At 39.2% G+C, this 17,581-nt stretch overlaps 1 protein-coding gene across 1 annotated transcript in view; it reads right to left on the minus strand.

The window, feature by feature from the left end:
• dock10 (dedicator of cytokinesis 10) overlaps nucleotides 1-17,581 on the minus strand; it is a 320,275-nt gene that overhangs the window by 131,916 nt on the left and 170,778 nt on the right. The window contains exons 6-9 of the mRNA XM_059651053.1: nucleotides 17,039-17,164; nucleotides 15,404-15,538; nucleotides 564-759; nucleotides 38-114 (exon numbers count right to left, since the gene is read on the minus strand). Of these exons, the coding sequence (XP_059507036.1) occupies nucleotides 38-114; nucleotides 564-759; nucleotides 15,404-15,538; nucleotides 17,039-17,164 (534 nt within the window). The remainder of the gene's footprint in view (nucleotides 1-37; nucleotides 115-563; nucleotides 760-15,403; nucleotides 15,539-17,038; nucleotides 17,165-17,581) is intronic.

The raw sequence follows: 17,581 nt of genomic DNA on the forward strand, positions 1-17,581 counted from the left end.
GTCAGAAAAATCAAGCCTTGTCCCAAATTAACTTTACCTTTGCTAATTCTGGATGGATGGCATCCTCTGTAGAATCAATTACATCATTTGAGCCAACATCTGTCACTTCATCCTCTGTGGAATAATGAAGTCAATCAAACATGGTCTGTGTCATGTATTGACTTAATCAGTTTAGCAAACTTCAACTTATTTTTGCTGAACTACACTAAAATATATGCGTAACCAGTTAATGCATTTTACAAAGAAATTGCAAATAGAATGAAAGAGAAACTGATCATTAAGGTACACATTCAAAGGATTCTATATTTGGAGCATGAATATGAGATTAAACGTATCAGACAACAATTTTTATAAAATTAGCTCACTGCTAATTTCAAAGTAGAGCGGATTACATTAATATGGTTCTGCATTTTGAAATAAAGTAAGTACTTACTTGCTTTTGTTTAATTTTAAACTAATTATTCATAACTTTTGATCATCAAGCAAAATAATTGTACATTATAGAATTTTAAAGCAATGTGTTTTTAAAAAGAACTGAAATTATACACAGTGCATCAACTTACCCAGAGTTTCATCATGTTTGACATCTGTGAGGTCCACACTTTTTCTTTCCTGAACAGATCCTTCTGGATTGATCTGGAGGATTCGGTTCAAGGTGGAAATCCAATCGTCCATATCCTGCTCACTATCGGCTGCCAGCACAAAGTATGTCACATTGTTCATTTGCAACTCAAAGGCATACCGACGAAGTTTACTGTTCTGCAAGTTTCAGAAAAGAAGTGGGAAAGAATGCACAAGCTAGTCATTTGGATCAAATATGTTAGCATTAAATGGCAAAGACAAGCAAACAGAATGTTTTTGTTAATAAACTTTACATTGGGCTAAGTTGTTTCAGCAATTGAGGTATTCTGCTTGGATAGAATGTTGTGCTGGGATAATTTAGTTCTTTCTTGTGACAGAGGCATCTCTATATTTATTGCCAGTTACTACTTACCTTTGAGGAAGTTGTAGTGGGCCTGCTTCTTGAATTATTGCAGACCTTTTGTTGAAAACACTCCCGCAATACTATCGTTATGACGGATCAGAACCCTAAAGCAATTATAGGCTTTTTGTAAAACTCTTAACTCCACAATGCGTTGTTGTAAAAGCAGAAAATCTGGATTTATTTTAATTGACTACCTGCTGAAGACCTGTGTGAAACCCATGAAATGCCATACTTGTAACTTGTCAGCAAAACTTCCAAAGAAGGAAAGACTGAACAAGAAGAGATAACAAGCGGCTGACTATCTCTTTTCTCTTAGCAGAAAGCCATCTCTTATAACCAGTCTGTTTTACTCATCCGCCCAGGAATATGGAAGGATATGGGTTAAAGGCCAATTTCACCTCTACTGAAGTGACTAGTAGGAGTGCATGGACTTGTGCATCCCAAGCTGGGTTCGGGTGTTAACATGCTGTGAAGGTCACAATCAAAGAACTATCCGCTAGAATCACAGAATCTCAACAGTGCAGGAAGAGGCCATTCAGCCCATTGAGTTTGCACTGAACTGCTGAAGAGTATCCCACCCAGACTCAGCCCCCACCCACTCCACATTTACCATTGCTCACCCAATTCCCTCAGCACTACAGGGCAATTTAGCATAGCTAATCCACATAACCTGCGCATCTTGGGATGATGCCGCAGGTAAAGATCCTCTCTAACTCCGAAAGCTGCAGGCCATTTAAAAAGGAAACAAAGGATTTCCTCTCACTCTGATTGCTGGAATTTAATCACGGTTAAATGGCATCAGAGCCACTGAATCTAAGCCAAAACACAACCTAAGGATTGTGAAGTTTACTGTACACCTAACAATATCAATGATGCCAGCAACTCCACTGCAAGGGCCACAATGTTTAACAATCCACTGTTTGTGAACAATTCAGCGATTGATCTGAATATCTGCTTTTCTCAAAAACTTTTATCTTTTCTAACTCACCCCTCATTTCTAACCTGTGTGTATGTGTGTTCCATTACTATTTCTTTTCATATTCAGGAATTACCAAACTCACTCTTTGTTAATTAAGGAAAGTTGATTAAGCTGGCTCCTTATAAAACATAAGATCATTTGAGTCTTGTAAGATGTGAAGGGATCCTTTTTTCAAATTGACCTTGTTGCAACCAACAGAGGAGTTGGGTAAATAAAAAGGAGAGCTGGTTTATTCCTTCTCACTTTAACTATTTGGGCATCTCATGGAATTGCCCCGAATTGGGAAACCTCATCCAGAGTGTGGTCATAACAGTGTTAAGGTAAGAGTTCCACTATTTTGATCCTATTACTGAACCTAGAAGGGCTGCAGACAGAAATCCCAAGCATCTGGGGGGCCAGCACCTGTTTCAGAAAGTGTGACTGCTGACAAATTCAAGTACTTATAGAAATACAGGAATGCATGTCCAATCCCCTCCACCTGAAGAGTATTCTTCCCTCAACATTTGGAGTTTGACAGAGAGTGAAGATCAATATCCAATCATTTTATGCGAAGCACTATTACTTTCGCATTAATAACAGAAAGTGCATTATATAACTTGCAATGTGAATACATGTAATATTAACATAAAAAGCGATTTCAACTGCTATGTTACAGGCTGGAGAATAAATTTTCTTGTTTAGATTCCATTTAACCTCCATAAACATTCTACAATTCTGTTAACAGTAACATTTAACAGAAAAAAATATTTTGTTAAACACAAGTGTGTGAAGTAAGTACACTTTAAATAGCAACTAATGCAATCATCATGTAACATAATAAATGAGTGTGATACTGGAGAGAAGATCCACAGCTACAATACTTCTTAATGGCATTGGGAAATGTTCACACAAGGGGAAAGGGCAGTAGAGGTATCTGACAAGCATGAACTAGATGTGATTATGCAATCCAGAACATACTCCTTTAAATACGTGCTTTACAGATCATTATAACTAGATTTTCTTTCCTTCAATGGATCTTGTAGAGAATGACAGTAAGGGTTTTTTTTAAAAAAAGGCTTATTCTACAAATGAGAGTACCAGAAACCAGAGTCCAATTGCAGCATGAATTTCCTGACTAACCAATTTCCTGACAATTCAACAATCCAAAAGCAAAATCAGAGTTCCCATGTTTTCTCAGCCATAATGAAATGTTCCACTATGGACTCATTTCTATTAGAAAGCAGGTTAAGCTTGCTTAAAGTATTTCCGGTTAATGCCCTTTACTAATGTCATTAGATAATTCCTTCCACTCTAACAAATTGTATCCAATTAAAAATCAGATTGATCCAAACTATAATTTCTCTAATGTTGCTCTCATTTCTGTTAGAATCTTTCTCATGTGTCAAGTGGTATTAAAAGCTAATCTTGATAGATGTCTGATTCACATTTTCAAAGTTGAAAGTAACAATATTTAATATCTCAGAGATGGTAAGATCTGCCGGTGCTGGAGTCAGAGATAACACAGTTTGGACCTGGAGGAACACAACAGGCCAAGCAGCATCATAGAAGCAGGAAAGATGATGTTTCAGGTTGGGGCCCTTCTTCAGAATAAAAAAATTAATATCCCAGGCCATTTCTGGTCAGATTTTTTCATATACATTATAAAGTGTCAATTTTAATTTGAACATTTGTCCCGCCATGATTTTGTTTCCACCATCTGTGCTGGTTTAAGAAAGCTAACCACAGTTATTGTGCTGTTGTCCATAAGTCTGTAATGTGAGATTTGTATTTTGTCTTAAAATGATACAACAATCTTGCATACTGTCCAAACAGCAGTGAGTCAAGTTGATAGTCATTGCCTTCTATTTGCCAATTTGGGTCTACTTGACTGCACTGCAGACAAAAAAAAAATTCTCCAACATCACGTTGATTCCCAGTTCTAAACTCAATGTCATTCTTGTTCTTCCTGTTTGACAGAATCGAATTAATGAAATTTCATACCATCAGTGGAACTTCAACTCATAGTTTGACACTGTCAGGATTTCCTGTCCTTTTGCAACAATGCTCAGTTCTTTGGAGGCAAGCAGACAGAAACCATGACTGGTGAAATGACATGGGTGTAGGGAAGTGCATGAGAAGCATAGCTACAGCGTAAAAAGTGTCATGAGCTTGGAATAGGGAAAGAAGAATACCTTCATGTGGCATTGGCGACCATACGAATAACTTTTTAAACAATTTGAACATCAGATATGGCAATAAAGCAATACATATCTAAAACAATCTTCAAATTGTCGATGCAAAATTAAAGACAATCTTGCAATTTTGCTGCATGGACGGTAGCAGTATTGTTTTATGAGACAGTATTCAGTACACTTTTATTTTCAGGACAATTAGATGATTTAACTTCAAGGAAGATTTTAGAAGGTGCAAAAGCCCTCAAAACAAGAGAATTGTTAGCAGAATGGGCAAAGATTCAGTAGAGTCACAGAACATGAAAAACTGTAGGTAACTCATTTTTGAGAAAATGGGAATGTGAGTGCAAATAGGAGAAACGTACTGAGGCATGATGATAAGCAGGGAGATCCAAGGGTTTGAATACACCATTCCCATAAAGTCCAAATGCAGTTAGATTAATCCTTTAAAAAGCCAATAAGTCTTTCAGTGTTATAAATTGAAGTTCATGATGAATTATGGATTGATTCATTTGGTTAGCAGCAGTTGGAGAAAACTATTAACATTTTGGATGCTCCTTTTTAGGTTATTTCTGGAGACAATGGAGAGTGGGTGGCATGGTGGCTTAGTGCTTAGCCCTGCTGCCTAACGGTGCCAGGGACCTGGGCTCGATTCCATCCTCGGGCGACTCTATGTGTGGAGTTTGCACGTTCTCCCTGTATCTGAATGGGTTTCCTCCAGGTGCTCCGGTTTCCTCCCGCAGTCCAAAGATGTGCATGTTAGGTGGAATGGCCATGCTAAAATGCTCGTGGTGTTCCGAGATGTGTGGAGTAGGGTATGGGTCTGGGTAGGATGCTTTTTGTGTCGGTGTGGACTTGTTGGGCTGAAGGGCCTGTTTCCACAATGCAGGGATTCTCTGATTCTGAGTTCATATTTACTAGCATAATGCCAGGATTGGGGAAACCATAATTGGGAGGAGTGGCCAGAAAACCTGGACCAACTTCGACTGCAGCAGAGAAGGCAGATGAGATTTAATACAGGCAATAGAGTAATGCAATTAAAGCAAAAAAGTGACACAAAGGTAACAACAGTCTCCTGTGTTGGAAATGCAAATAGGATTACATGCAATCCCTGAAGGGGAGGTGATCATGGAGGATAAACTGAAGGTAGGCCCTGGGTAGTAAAGGATCAGGTTGGCTGACTCTGTCAATGTGATAACAGGGATAGGGAACCAGTTTTGAGAGGCCAATGATGGGTAATGTTGGAGGAAGAGTATGGCCTAATAGAGGTTGTGCCTCCAGTGGGTGTAGGGGATCCCAGAGTAGATTTTCCCCTTGTCTGACACAGGCCTACTCAACAAAAGCTTCTCATTTGGCACAGACCTGCCATCAGCTACATAGCAGTGAGAGAAGAATGAAGTGCTTAAGTGTCTCTTCTACCTCTAATAATTGCTACATGCTGCATTTCATGAGCCCGACCTGGAAAGGGAGAGGACCGTAATATTCCACCTTGGATTCTTTTTATTTGTTTCTTGGCTTTAGTGTCATACAGCACAGAAACAAGCTCTTTCACCCACCATATCTGTGTTGATCAACAAATACCAGACTACACTAATTCCATTTAACTGAACTTGGTCCATTGCCTATAGTGTCCCGGCATTTTAGGTACTCATCCAGATATTCCTTAAATGTTGCAACAGCTCGCTTCCACCACCCTCTCAGGCAGCGCATTTCATTTTCTACCATCCTCGATGCAAAAAAAAGTTCCTCTGATCTCCTCCAAACCACTTACTCCTCACCTAAACTTGTACCCTCTGGTCTTAGACAGGTCTATCATGGGGATAAGATTCTCATGAGTTACCCTGTCTGTGCCTCTCAAAATTTTGTATACCTCAATCAGACCCTCATTTAGCCTCCTTTTCTCCAAGGAAAATAAAGCTAGCCTATTCACTTTCTCTCTATAACTGAGATTTTTCAATGCAGGCAACATATTGGTGAATCTCCTTTGCATTCTCTCCAATGGAATCCTATCCTTCCAGTAGATTAGTGACTAGAATTGCACATAGTATTCTATCTGTGGCCTAACTAATGTTTCATATTGCTGTAAGAAGACTATCTACCTCTTCTATTTTATGTCCTGGCTAATGTAGGCGAACATCCCATATGCCTTCTTCACCACCCTGTCTACCAATGCTGAGACCTGCAAGGATTTTTGGACTTGTACACCAAGATCTCTTTGTTTCTCAGTACCCATTCGGAATGATCATTTATTGTGTATATTCTTCCTCATTAGGCCTCCTAAAATGTACCATCTTGCACTTAATGGGATTAAAATCTATCCACTATTGCTCTGGCCAATTTACCAGCTCTTCAAAACCACTAATTTTCACAATATCTGCAAACTTAGCAATTATACATTTTACATTCACATCCAAGTCATTAATGTACATAATAAACAACAATGGATGTAGCACTGAACCCTGTGCTACACCACTGGTCACAGGCTTCCAATTACAAAAACAACCCACCACAATCACCCCTTGCCTCCTATTTGAAAGGCAGCTTGCCTACTTGCCTTGGATCCCATGAGTTCTTACCTTATGGACCAGGCTTCCATGTGGGATTTGTCAAAGGTCTTACTGAAGTCCATGTAAACCACATCAACTACATTATTCTCATCAATATATTTAGATATTGTTCAAATAAAACTCAGTTAAATTAGTCAAACGGGATCTCCAACTAACAAATCTTTGATTTGTACCTGATCAATCTCTGCCTTTCCAAGTATTGCTTAATCCTGTCCTTCAGAATTATTTTTCCAATAATTTACCTATGACTGACATCAGACTAATAGGTCTGTAAATACCTGGCCTACTCCTGCTGCCCTTCTTGAACAAGGGAACCACTTTAGCTATCCTGCAGTTATCTGGCACTTCACCATGCCCAGCAAAATATTAATATCACCAACAGCGTCCCAGAAATCTTCTCCCTTACTGCAGTGTGGGATACACCTCATCAGGCCTGGGATTTATGGACTCTAAAACATCTAATTCCTCCTCCTCATTACTAATCTTAACCTGGTCGAGGGCCTCACCAGCCTAATCGAAAGACCCAGCAACAGTGTCTGTCTCCTTTGTGAATACAGATGAGGAATATTCATTTAAGACCTCATCCATGTCCTCTGGATCCACGCACAGATTGCTCCATTGCTCTCAAATAGGGTACATTATTTTACTGGTAATTCTCTTACTCTTCGCATGCTTATAAAATGCCTTGGGAGGTTCCTCAATCCTATCTGGCAAAGATATTTTGGGCCCATCTTTGCCCTCCTAATTTCTTTTCTTTCCTTGCTAGTCAGTGTACGTATGATACCCCTAAGTGGACAAAACATATAATACTATTCTCAATACATTACATCTCATCCCTTCTTAGTACAGAAAAATATTGACATGTTTCCAATACTAATTTCCAAAACTGTAAATATTAAATATTATGTGAACATTCAATTCTATCAGCAACACAATTACAGATGAAAACTTTTTAAATTACTTTGTTTATGGCCAAGCACATTGTTAATGAGAAGAAATATTTCTTAAATAACTGAAAATAATTCACTTTGAAACATAACCCACTGATGTACGCTTGGCATCTTGTCTCATTATCTGACATCAGGTGTGGTGTCATTTAACTCATGTTCTTTATGTGAGAGGTTGAGGTCATTTTGGACTCAATGCCTATGAATGGCATTTTCAGCATTTCAAGGAATAATATGTTTTGTGAGATGATTTGCTGCTGTGCTGAGGAGTGATCATTAACCATTTCATGTTGATCACAGGAAATAGCTGTATTGTACAGGATTGTTTGCTTTCAAACATGACCATCACATCTCACAAGCACTTTATCTCCCTGTTGTGGTAGTGCAGTTCTGAATTGCACATGTCACTCTGCATTTAATTTCACATAATTCTTTCTTGTATGCTTTCGGACATTAAATGGTACTTGCCACCACTGATGCATGACTGAGAGCAACTTAGGATGTGCATTCTGCTTGCATGTATCAGCTTTCAGTTTGGCAACACCAATGAATTTTGCTGACGCGCATAGAAATCACATAGAAACACCAACTCCATGCAGATTTATTGATGAGTGGAAGCCAAAAATCACGTTACATTTTCCAGCTATGATGTCAAACACAATACTTATGTCTTGGTGAGATTGGGATTCCCAAAGTCCTGGGAACTTTCAGGGGTTCATCACTGTTTTAAGGGAACATTCGTGTACTCTCTGGTTTATAGAGAATGGAGAAATACTAAAGTTTATTGACAGTTAAAATAACACCACAGAGGCCGATATCCTTCACCAAGTCATCCTTTATTTACTTGTGGAGTGTCTTTGACACTGATCCAGCTCCCTCAGAGCCAACTCTCAGGGTGAACAGAATGTCTGATGCTCCTGTTCTTACGTGTGAGTCAGAGCTCCTTGATTGGAACAGCTTAACAGCCACAATCTGAGAGCTCATATTCTAGGAGGTCCACCTGACTGACCTCATTACAATCACAACAGTGACATAAGTCCCTGATTGGCTGTTAGTTCAAGCGGAGAACAAAAACACATATTTAGGGTTACCTGCCTGTAGAGTGGCTACATTCTCTGGCCATTTTGGTGTGGTATGCATGCAAAAGCTCTAGGCCCTGTAGGTAACAGTAATCATGCTAACTTGGAAAACTCTGACAGCTTCTGTCTTTCCTCTACTGCTGTTTAGTATAATCGAATAGAAATACAACCTTTGATTATTTATGCTTTGATTTCCTATTTCAGCAAAATTGCATGTGGTTACTTGTCGCTTCAATGGCATACAATATTAATTAATTGTCTCATTTGCTTCTTGTTGAGTGCATCAGAAGAAAATTGCTTTCCACATTGTACTCTATTTGGGCATGAAATAGATCATTAATAGATTTCTGATGCATCACAGTCATTTTGCTCAGCCATAGCTATCTCATAAATATCTCCTAATTCTTCACTTCCCAGTGGAGCAGTAAGACATTGCAGGTTTTGACATCTGCAATTGCAAGGACTGCCATCACACCTCTGAAGCACTGCAGCCATGTTTCTAACATGGGAATACAGCTAATGATCTGAAGAAGGATCACTGGACCCAAAATGATAACTCTGCTTTCTCTCCATAGATGCTGCCAGACCTGTCGAGTATCTTTTTTTTTGTTTTACATTTCCAGCATTCCCAGTTCTCTGATTAAGATATAACACAGTGTGGAGCTGGAGGAGCACAGCAGGCCAGGCGGCTTCAGAGGGACAGGAAAGTTGACATTTCGATAGGGACCCTTCTTCAGAAATGGGGGAGGGGCAAGGGAGCTCTGAAATAAATAGAGAGGAGGGGTGGGGCTGGGGAAGGTAGGTGGGTGCTCTCCCAGTTCTTTGTAATTTTTGTTGTTGCTAATATAGATGAGGGCTCTAAATGCACATCAAAAGATTGGTAGACTGGGGTCAGAAATGTCATACTATTTAGCAATATAGCAAGACTGTGTCATTGACGATCCGGGATCATGTTTCTTTCAAACAGACGTTTATCTGTAATAAGTTGAGATTTTTTTTGATTAAATGTTTATTTTTTGCAAGATCAGTGTGTACCTGCGTATGGTGCAGACTTCCTGTTACTAACCTAAAGCTATAATACTGTGTGTCCTGTCATAATCAAGAGTCACTTTCCGAAACCTATGATCACAATGAACTCCAATTGCAATTGATTTTTTTTTAAAAGCGAGGCAGCGGATGATCATTGATGCAAATTGAATGGTTATCTGGAGCGGAGTTCTGGGAAGTTACACTTTAAGAGATTAAGAAGCTTCTAAAGGAGAGATGTACTACACACTGAACTGTAAACACCTGTGAGTATCTCAAAGTATGATTGTGATAGAAGAAAAGACTGCAATCAAGGAAGGTAAATATCTGGGGTTATAAGTGTGTCAGCCAAGATCTGAGTTTGCTGGAAGGCCATAACACTCATGTGTGCTAGCCTGGGTTCAATCCCTGTGTGCTGCAAAAGTTACAGTTGAAGAGGCATTTACTAGTCAGCACTACATTGCAGGTAATATATTCCCTTGCTCTGAATGCAGAAGGTTAATTTGCTAGCCTGGTGAAAAGGGAACAATAGACAAGAATTTTAGCTAACCTGAAAAGCCAAGAATTTCTAAATCAATTGCTTAACTAACAATATTCCACTTTCTACTCATCATAAACAACCCAGAGATTGACTGCATACCTACTCAAAATGTCAGCTTTCCTGCTCCTCTGATGCTGCCTGGCCTGCTGTGTTCATCCAGCTCCAGTCCTTGTTATCTCAGACTCCAGCATCGGCAGTTCCTACTATCTCTGCATAACTTCGAAGTTTTTTTTGGACTCACTGCTCATTTTTAATTTGTGTATGTGTGCTGTATTGTTATTTCTTCTCACATTTATTTATTAATAAACACAATCTTTCATTAATTCAGAAAGGTCTGGTTAAATTGTCGTCTTTCAAAACTTCCATTCTTTCGGTCTGGGATGTAAGTATTCACAATGGAAGGGATCCTTTTCAAATTAACCTTGCTGCAGTGAATCTAGTGAACAGGTACATAAGGAAGAGGAGCCAGTTCATTCCTCCTCATCAGAAGCTTAAGTATTTTATTTTCAGAACAGTGTTTATAAAAAAAACCTACAACAATGCAATTTCTTCATTTCCAACTTAAATGCGATCTGAAGACAACCAGTAATATTGTGGACTTATTGAGAACATAACATGGGTAAGGCCTGGATATTTCATGGAAGTGCCAGGCATTCATTTGCTGTTGGGTCTTACATCAGCTACGTGGTAGTTTGAACATGGATTGGATATGAGAAGAGCTTAATAAGTTGTGAAAATGAATTTCTCTCCTTTTTTACCTCACTATTAAATGCCTGATCATCAGCTGTATCTGTGTTCAAGCATGTGGCTGAAAAATGACTCTGCCCAAAGCGTTTGTCAAACTGTTACTTGTATCAACTAGCAAGTGGGTAAGTAGAAAAGTCAACCTCAAAAATGTATCAATATCTTTAAATTAGTGAGACTCATTTGCATCTAATACAGAAAATGATAGAGTACATTTTGCATTATTGGAAGTGAGGTTTTATATGATAATACAAGTTGTTTAATTATTTCCTATTTCTTTCAGTGTAGAAAGCAATTGAGATCACAGTTCTAAAGCCTTATTTATTCAGGAAGTTTTATGGGCTCTTGGCTACAATCCAGCAACATAATCATTTTAGAACCACTTGCCATTGTTAGTGCTGTCAGTTTGTGCAAAGAGTTTTTACTGTCTTTAAGGGAAAGTGCTGCTGTGTTCTGTTCACGAAGTAGACAATATTCAAGTGGTGGATGAGGACAATGGGGGAGAGGAGTTGGATGGCGTGAAGGTAGCGGAGGTGATGGCTTGAAGAGAACAAGAGGTCAAACTCTAGAAACTGTATATGGATGAGCTAACAATTGCTTCAGAAGACATCAATCTGGCCACTTAGGGCTTGGCCTGGAAATCTCACCAGCCAGCAATCTCTGAACATGATTGCAATGTTAGGATTAATCCCACCAGATGATCCCACCTCTAATATGAAAATTCAGCCTAAAAGCTATGATATTTACTGGAACAAATTAAAGAAAATAATTTGTTCTCATTTCATTTCCAGTAAGGCATGCCATGAAAGATGAAGGCCTTGGTATTTCTGATTTTTTTTGTTATAGCTACAAAACCTTTGTTCCTACTTATAAATGTTTTAGAGATAAACATTGGACACTTATGCATTGTAGCATATTAAAAAACAAAACATATAACTATTTTACTTCTGGATATTTCCAAGCACATAAGACAAATACAAAATGTAACAAAAAAATTCTAATAGGAAACGGAAACTATTGTTTGAAGCAGCTTTATTCTCACCCCTGTAGTGTGGTTCAAATGAGAGCTATACGCAAATGTGCTTGGCCTGAATTGTGGTAAATTGTGGTTATACTGTCAATGTTATTTTTCCATTGTGGCCTTCTGCACGGTTGGTTTGTCACAGCTTGTTCAGCCAACCCACATGTTAGAAGATAAATGCCATGTTTTTGGGCTTAGTACGTTAATAAACAGCAATCCAAATATTTGCTGTTTCAAACCCTGTTTCCTTTCACTTTACACCCGTGGAAAAGTTTACAATGGAATGCACAATTTCAATTGCAAATGAATGGCATTAGCATGAGCTGACCTACAATTTCAAAAACAAAAGTTAAAAGCTCAAAAACAAATCTAAAGACTGGCCTTTACTGCTAACACAATGCAATGGGCATGAGCTTGTCATAACTTAATGTGCAGTTACATTAAAGGACAATAACACCAACATCTACCTGATGCCTATCTACCTGAAGCTTGCCCATTATGTCCTACCCAAACAAGCAGAACACATGTAATCTAACCAATTATCACCCATCCGCCTTCTCTCAATCATCAACAAAATGATGGAAGGGACAGAGCAACGCAATTAAGCAACACCTATACAGCAATAACCATGTCACAAATGCACAGCTTCAGCTCTGCCAGGTCCAGTATGTCCCTGTCCTCATTATAGCTTTGGTCCAAACATAGACCAAAGAGTTGAATTTGAGGCATAGATTTAAGGGAGATGTGCGAGGAAACCTTTTTACACAGAGGGTGGTAGGTGCCTGGAACACACTGCCAGTGGGGATGGGAGAAGGAGATGCATTAGTAAAGTTTTAAAACGTTTGTACAGGCACTAAAACAGGAAGGGAATAGAGAGATATGGACCATGTGCAGGCAGTTGGGATTACTTTAGAATGACATTATGGTCAGCACAGACATGGCAGACAAAGAGCCTGTTCCTTTGCTCGAAGCAAGAGTGGGCTATTTGGCCCTTTGAGTTTATTCTGTCAGAAAATAACAAAATAATTTATTTAGTTGCAGTCGCAGATCCATTTTCCTGCCTGCACCCAGATCCATAATTCCCTTGTCTGTTATGAAATATGGTTCTGGATTTTCTGAGGAGTGGCAATCTCACAAAATGGTATATGGGGCATGGAGCCAACTGGATAGAGTGCCAAGGTACAAGGTGACAAGGTAAGTAAGTCGGCACAACATTGTGGGCTGAAGGGCCTGTTCTGTGCTGTACTGTTCTATGTTCTATGTTCTAATGCAGTTGGTGGAAGAAGTCAGGTCTGACATGGGGAAAGTGAGGCGGTGGTGGTAGTGCCCCTGGTGTTGGGGGGGAGGGGTGGGGTTTGGATGGAGCTGGGAAATTGAGTTGGGTCCAGCAGGAAGAAGGGGAGCGCAGTGTTGAGTTGGATCCAGGTAGGGAACGATAGGGTCAGATCAGTTCTGGTGAATCCAGTTACGTGGAGAGGGGGCTAGTGGTGTCAGGACAGGTTGGGCTGTTTGGGAGAGGTTGGGGGGAGGGGAAGAGGGATGCAAGTTTCAACATTGGAATAGAGTCGTAGTATGGAGGGTGTGTATGGACTGCTGGTCATGTAGTTTAGGGTGTGTGAGGTAAGTATGGGGGTCACTTTAATAGTTAGACAGGAGTTAGATTATGTATTTAACAGTATAACTTTTCCGGATAATTTTACATAATTCCATCAGAAATATCCAAAGTTCTGATCTAAGTGAAGATTTTCAGATGGTTCCAGGCTTTGTGGAATTGCCTTATGAAAAATTCAATTTAATAAAACATTTCTTTCAGAGATTTTAATGATGGGGATTCCATAGGATCCAATGTACGCTGGAATAATGGCTATCTGGCCAGGGGAAAATCCGGGTCAGCTCCTTAGCTCCAGAACATCTCTGCAGGAGTTCTTCAATGCATTGTCCTAGCCCCAAATGTCTTCAGGTGCTTCATCTATAACTTCCCTCCATCATAAAGTCAGAAGTGGGGATGTTCACTATCTGTATACTGAGATTAGCAACATTCACAGCTTCTCAGATATTGAAGCAGCCAATGCCCAAATGCATCAAAATAATGGTCCATATCCAGGTTTGGGCTGATAAGTGATAAGTAACATTCGTGTCACAGAGGTGCCAGGCAAGAACAACCTCATCAGACAGAATACAACAATTAACATTCATTGGCATTACCCATTGTTGAATCCTGTGTTATGAACATCTTGACAGTTACCATTCACCAGAAAGTGAATTAGATTAGCCATATAAACACAGGAGATGGTCAGAGGAATCCTGCAGCAAGTGACTGACTCCCAATTTACACCAGCTACAATGCAAAAGTTAGAAGTGTGATGGAATACTCCCCACTTGTCTGGATGACAGCAATTTCAACAACACTCGAGAAGCGTGTCACCATCCAAGACAAAGCAGCTCATTGATTTGACACCACATCCACAAACATCCACTCACTCCACCTGTTGCACAATCTGTCACAGCAATGTGTACCATCTGTAAGATGCACTGGAGAAATTCACCAATGCTCCTAAAACAGCATCTTCCAAAACTCACAATCATTTCTCCATAAAAGGACAAAGGCAGCAGATAATGGGAAGACCACCATCTACAAGTTCCACTCTAGGTCATTCATCATTCTGTCTTGAAGCAATATTCTGAAACTCTGAAATTCTGAATCCCTAACATTGCTGTGGATGAATCTAGACTAAGTATACTGCAGCAGTTCAAGGAGGCAGCTCACCACCACTTTCATAATGGCAACAATGCATGGGCAATAAATGATGACCCAGCCAGCAATATTTACCTGGCATGAATGAATAAAAGGAAAACAAAATGAGCTGAATTCAAGGATGCCTTTGCTTATTTAAGTGATTGCACCGATTTTCTATTGAACTGCATTTATATAGTTTGAGCAGAATAGTTTATCTTTTCACTTTGGATGAAAATTTCACAGCTCAACCTGATGTAAGATCAGATTTGGCTGTGATTGCCTGAAGTTGCTTTGAGGTCAATCATTTGCTTAGCTTCTTCAGTCATTTCCTTGTTCAAAGCTCTGAAGAAAGTGGCACTATAGCGATGAATTTCTCCACCCATATCACATGATATGCTCACAGGTGACCTACTGCAATGCCTTTTTAACATTACCACTGCAGAGTTTTTAGTATGTAATAATTGATTAAACATGTAATAACCAGAAATACTTAAAAAGTTTATGGAAAAACAATAGGACAATTAAAAAGCAGAGAACTCACTAGCTTAAGATTTTAACATTTTGAATTTTGCAAGGTGCCACAGATAGTTGACACCACACTCTTACCTGAAGGACACCTGTACAAGAGTCCAGGAAGATACAACCTTTAGGTTCTTTCGAGATTTTTTCATCTTTGTAAAAGTTCATAATGTATGAGTTATCTGATAACTGTGTTAGCTGGAAGTAACGCCTTTTAAAGGACTGCAAAACAGAGTAAATTTTAATATTATACCCAGATAAAAAAAAATCTGATCAAAGGCAAGGTCATTAAACTACCAGCTCTAAACACAGAAAATGCAAAAAACACGTCAGCAGATCAGCCTGTATCTAAAGAGAGAGAATTACAGTTAGTCAGCAAATGTGCCATTCTACATCGAGCCCTGATATCAAAGACAAATGCAGGTCTCAACCCAATACTTTGGTAAGAGCAGTCATTGAGCATTGATTTTGTATTGTTTGGCCAATCAATGGCCAGAGATTTGCCAGCACTTAAGGAATGACAGGCAGGTTGTCAAAGGTATTGAAGAAACTGCAGCCTCCTGTTGCAGAAAAGGAAGAGAGAGGAGAGCTTCATCTTCAGGTATGCTCTCAAAACATGGCGTGAAATTCAAAATGGCCACTGCTACAGGACCATCAGTACCAAAGGGCCACCTCTCCATAGGGCAACCCATAGCCGCAGGTATAGCCAGGTCAGGAAGGATGTCTCAAACTCTTACCAGACAATGGCCTGGATGGTGCTAGTAAACTCATACACTGATCAGCTCACTTCCATTCTCATCCTCCATGTTTCAGTTCAATGACTTTTCATCAGAACTGTAAAATGTTAGAAAGGCAACAGGTTTAAAGCAGAAAAATGTGGAAGTTAAATGTTAGGGTGGAAGGGAGGTGAGATGAAATTATGAAGGTGGTGGCACAAAGCAAAAGTGGGTAAGAGTGGGGCAATAAAGAAACAAATGATAAATCCAGTGGGGGTGTAAAAGGCAACCAGAATTTTCACTCTCACGTTCTGTCCCAAAAGATGGGGTAGAGGTTATGGCCTGAAGTTGTTGAAGTGACTGTTGGATCTGGAGGCCCATGTTGAAAGATATGTGGAGGCTGCTCCATCCTCCTCTGAGGTTCATTACAACAAAGTTGGTTGTTGATTGTATATGAACAAGACATTGTTGCATACAGGTATGAAGTGGAGACAAATCTGTGCTTAGAGATATAGCAGCAGACTGAAAGGAGGATTATTACATGGAGGTGCATGACATGCAATGAAAGTTTCAGCAAAATAAACAGAATTGTGGACAATACACTTCTGAATGACGCAGAAGGTAGTTTGAGGCCAAAGATTACAATTTTCACATATAGCCCGTGTGTAGTCTCAGGTTTAGATTTCCCAGATTAGAACGACATGTTGATCATCAACTTGCTTTTATACTAGATTTACAGCAGTATTTTGCACGAGTCAGCTTGATATTTCAACACTTTGGAGTGAAAAACAACCTAACATTTGCTAAAACACCAAAACTAAAAATTAGCTGGAACTAATGTTGAACATTTAACCTTTTCAGGAACGTAAAATTTGCAAACTAATGCTGCTGAAAACAATGTTTGTTCAATTTGCTTGTGTTCTAATACTTTGAACTGTTATGCATTGTAACATTTTAAACAAATCCTGCTGTATTAATGGAATCAATTAAGGAAAGAACAACTTACTCGGACAGTAATGCTGTTGTTCACAGTGCTATTGAAATTCCCTTTGTAAAGCCAGCCAGACCTGAAAATGCTCATTCCTCCTCCACCACCACCCCCTCCTTTTGAAGAGGATAGAGATGTAGTGTCCTATAAATGATAAAATTTGGAATACATTGATGTTTTACTTCTGACTTAACTAAATTTTCTCTTTCTTCACCTCCTCTCCCAAGCAAATTATATTTATAGTTTGTACTGTATCTTGCATTCACGCAGTTTGAAGGATGTACAAGTGAGACATAGACATCCTAATGACTTCAGGATAACTTAATATCAACCCACTACAGAGATGGTGCAATGATCCCCTAATACACAGTAATGTGACAATTATGACATAATTAGATATCTACATGAGTTCTGGCCACATTAACAGCAAAACATCTTCAAATTGTACAATTGAAGTTACTAACGCCAATTTGAAACAGCATTCTTCTACTATAAATAAATCTAATAACTCAAATTATTTACACAGTACCACATTTTCCTCTGGCTTCTAAGATTTACCAC

The sequence above is a fragment of the Stegostoma tigrinum genome, chromosome 14 (assembly GCF_030684315.1).
Source record: "Stegostoma tigrinum isolate sSteTig4 chromosome 14, sSteTig4.hap1, whole genome shotgun sequence".
Lineage (NCBI taxonomy): Eukaryota > Metazoa > Chordata > Chondrichthyes > Orectolobiformes > Stegostomatidae > Stegostoma > Stegostoma tigrinum.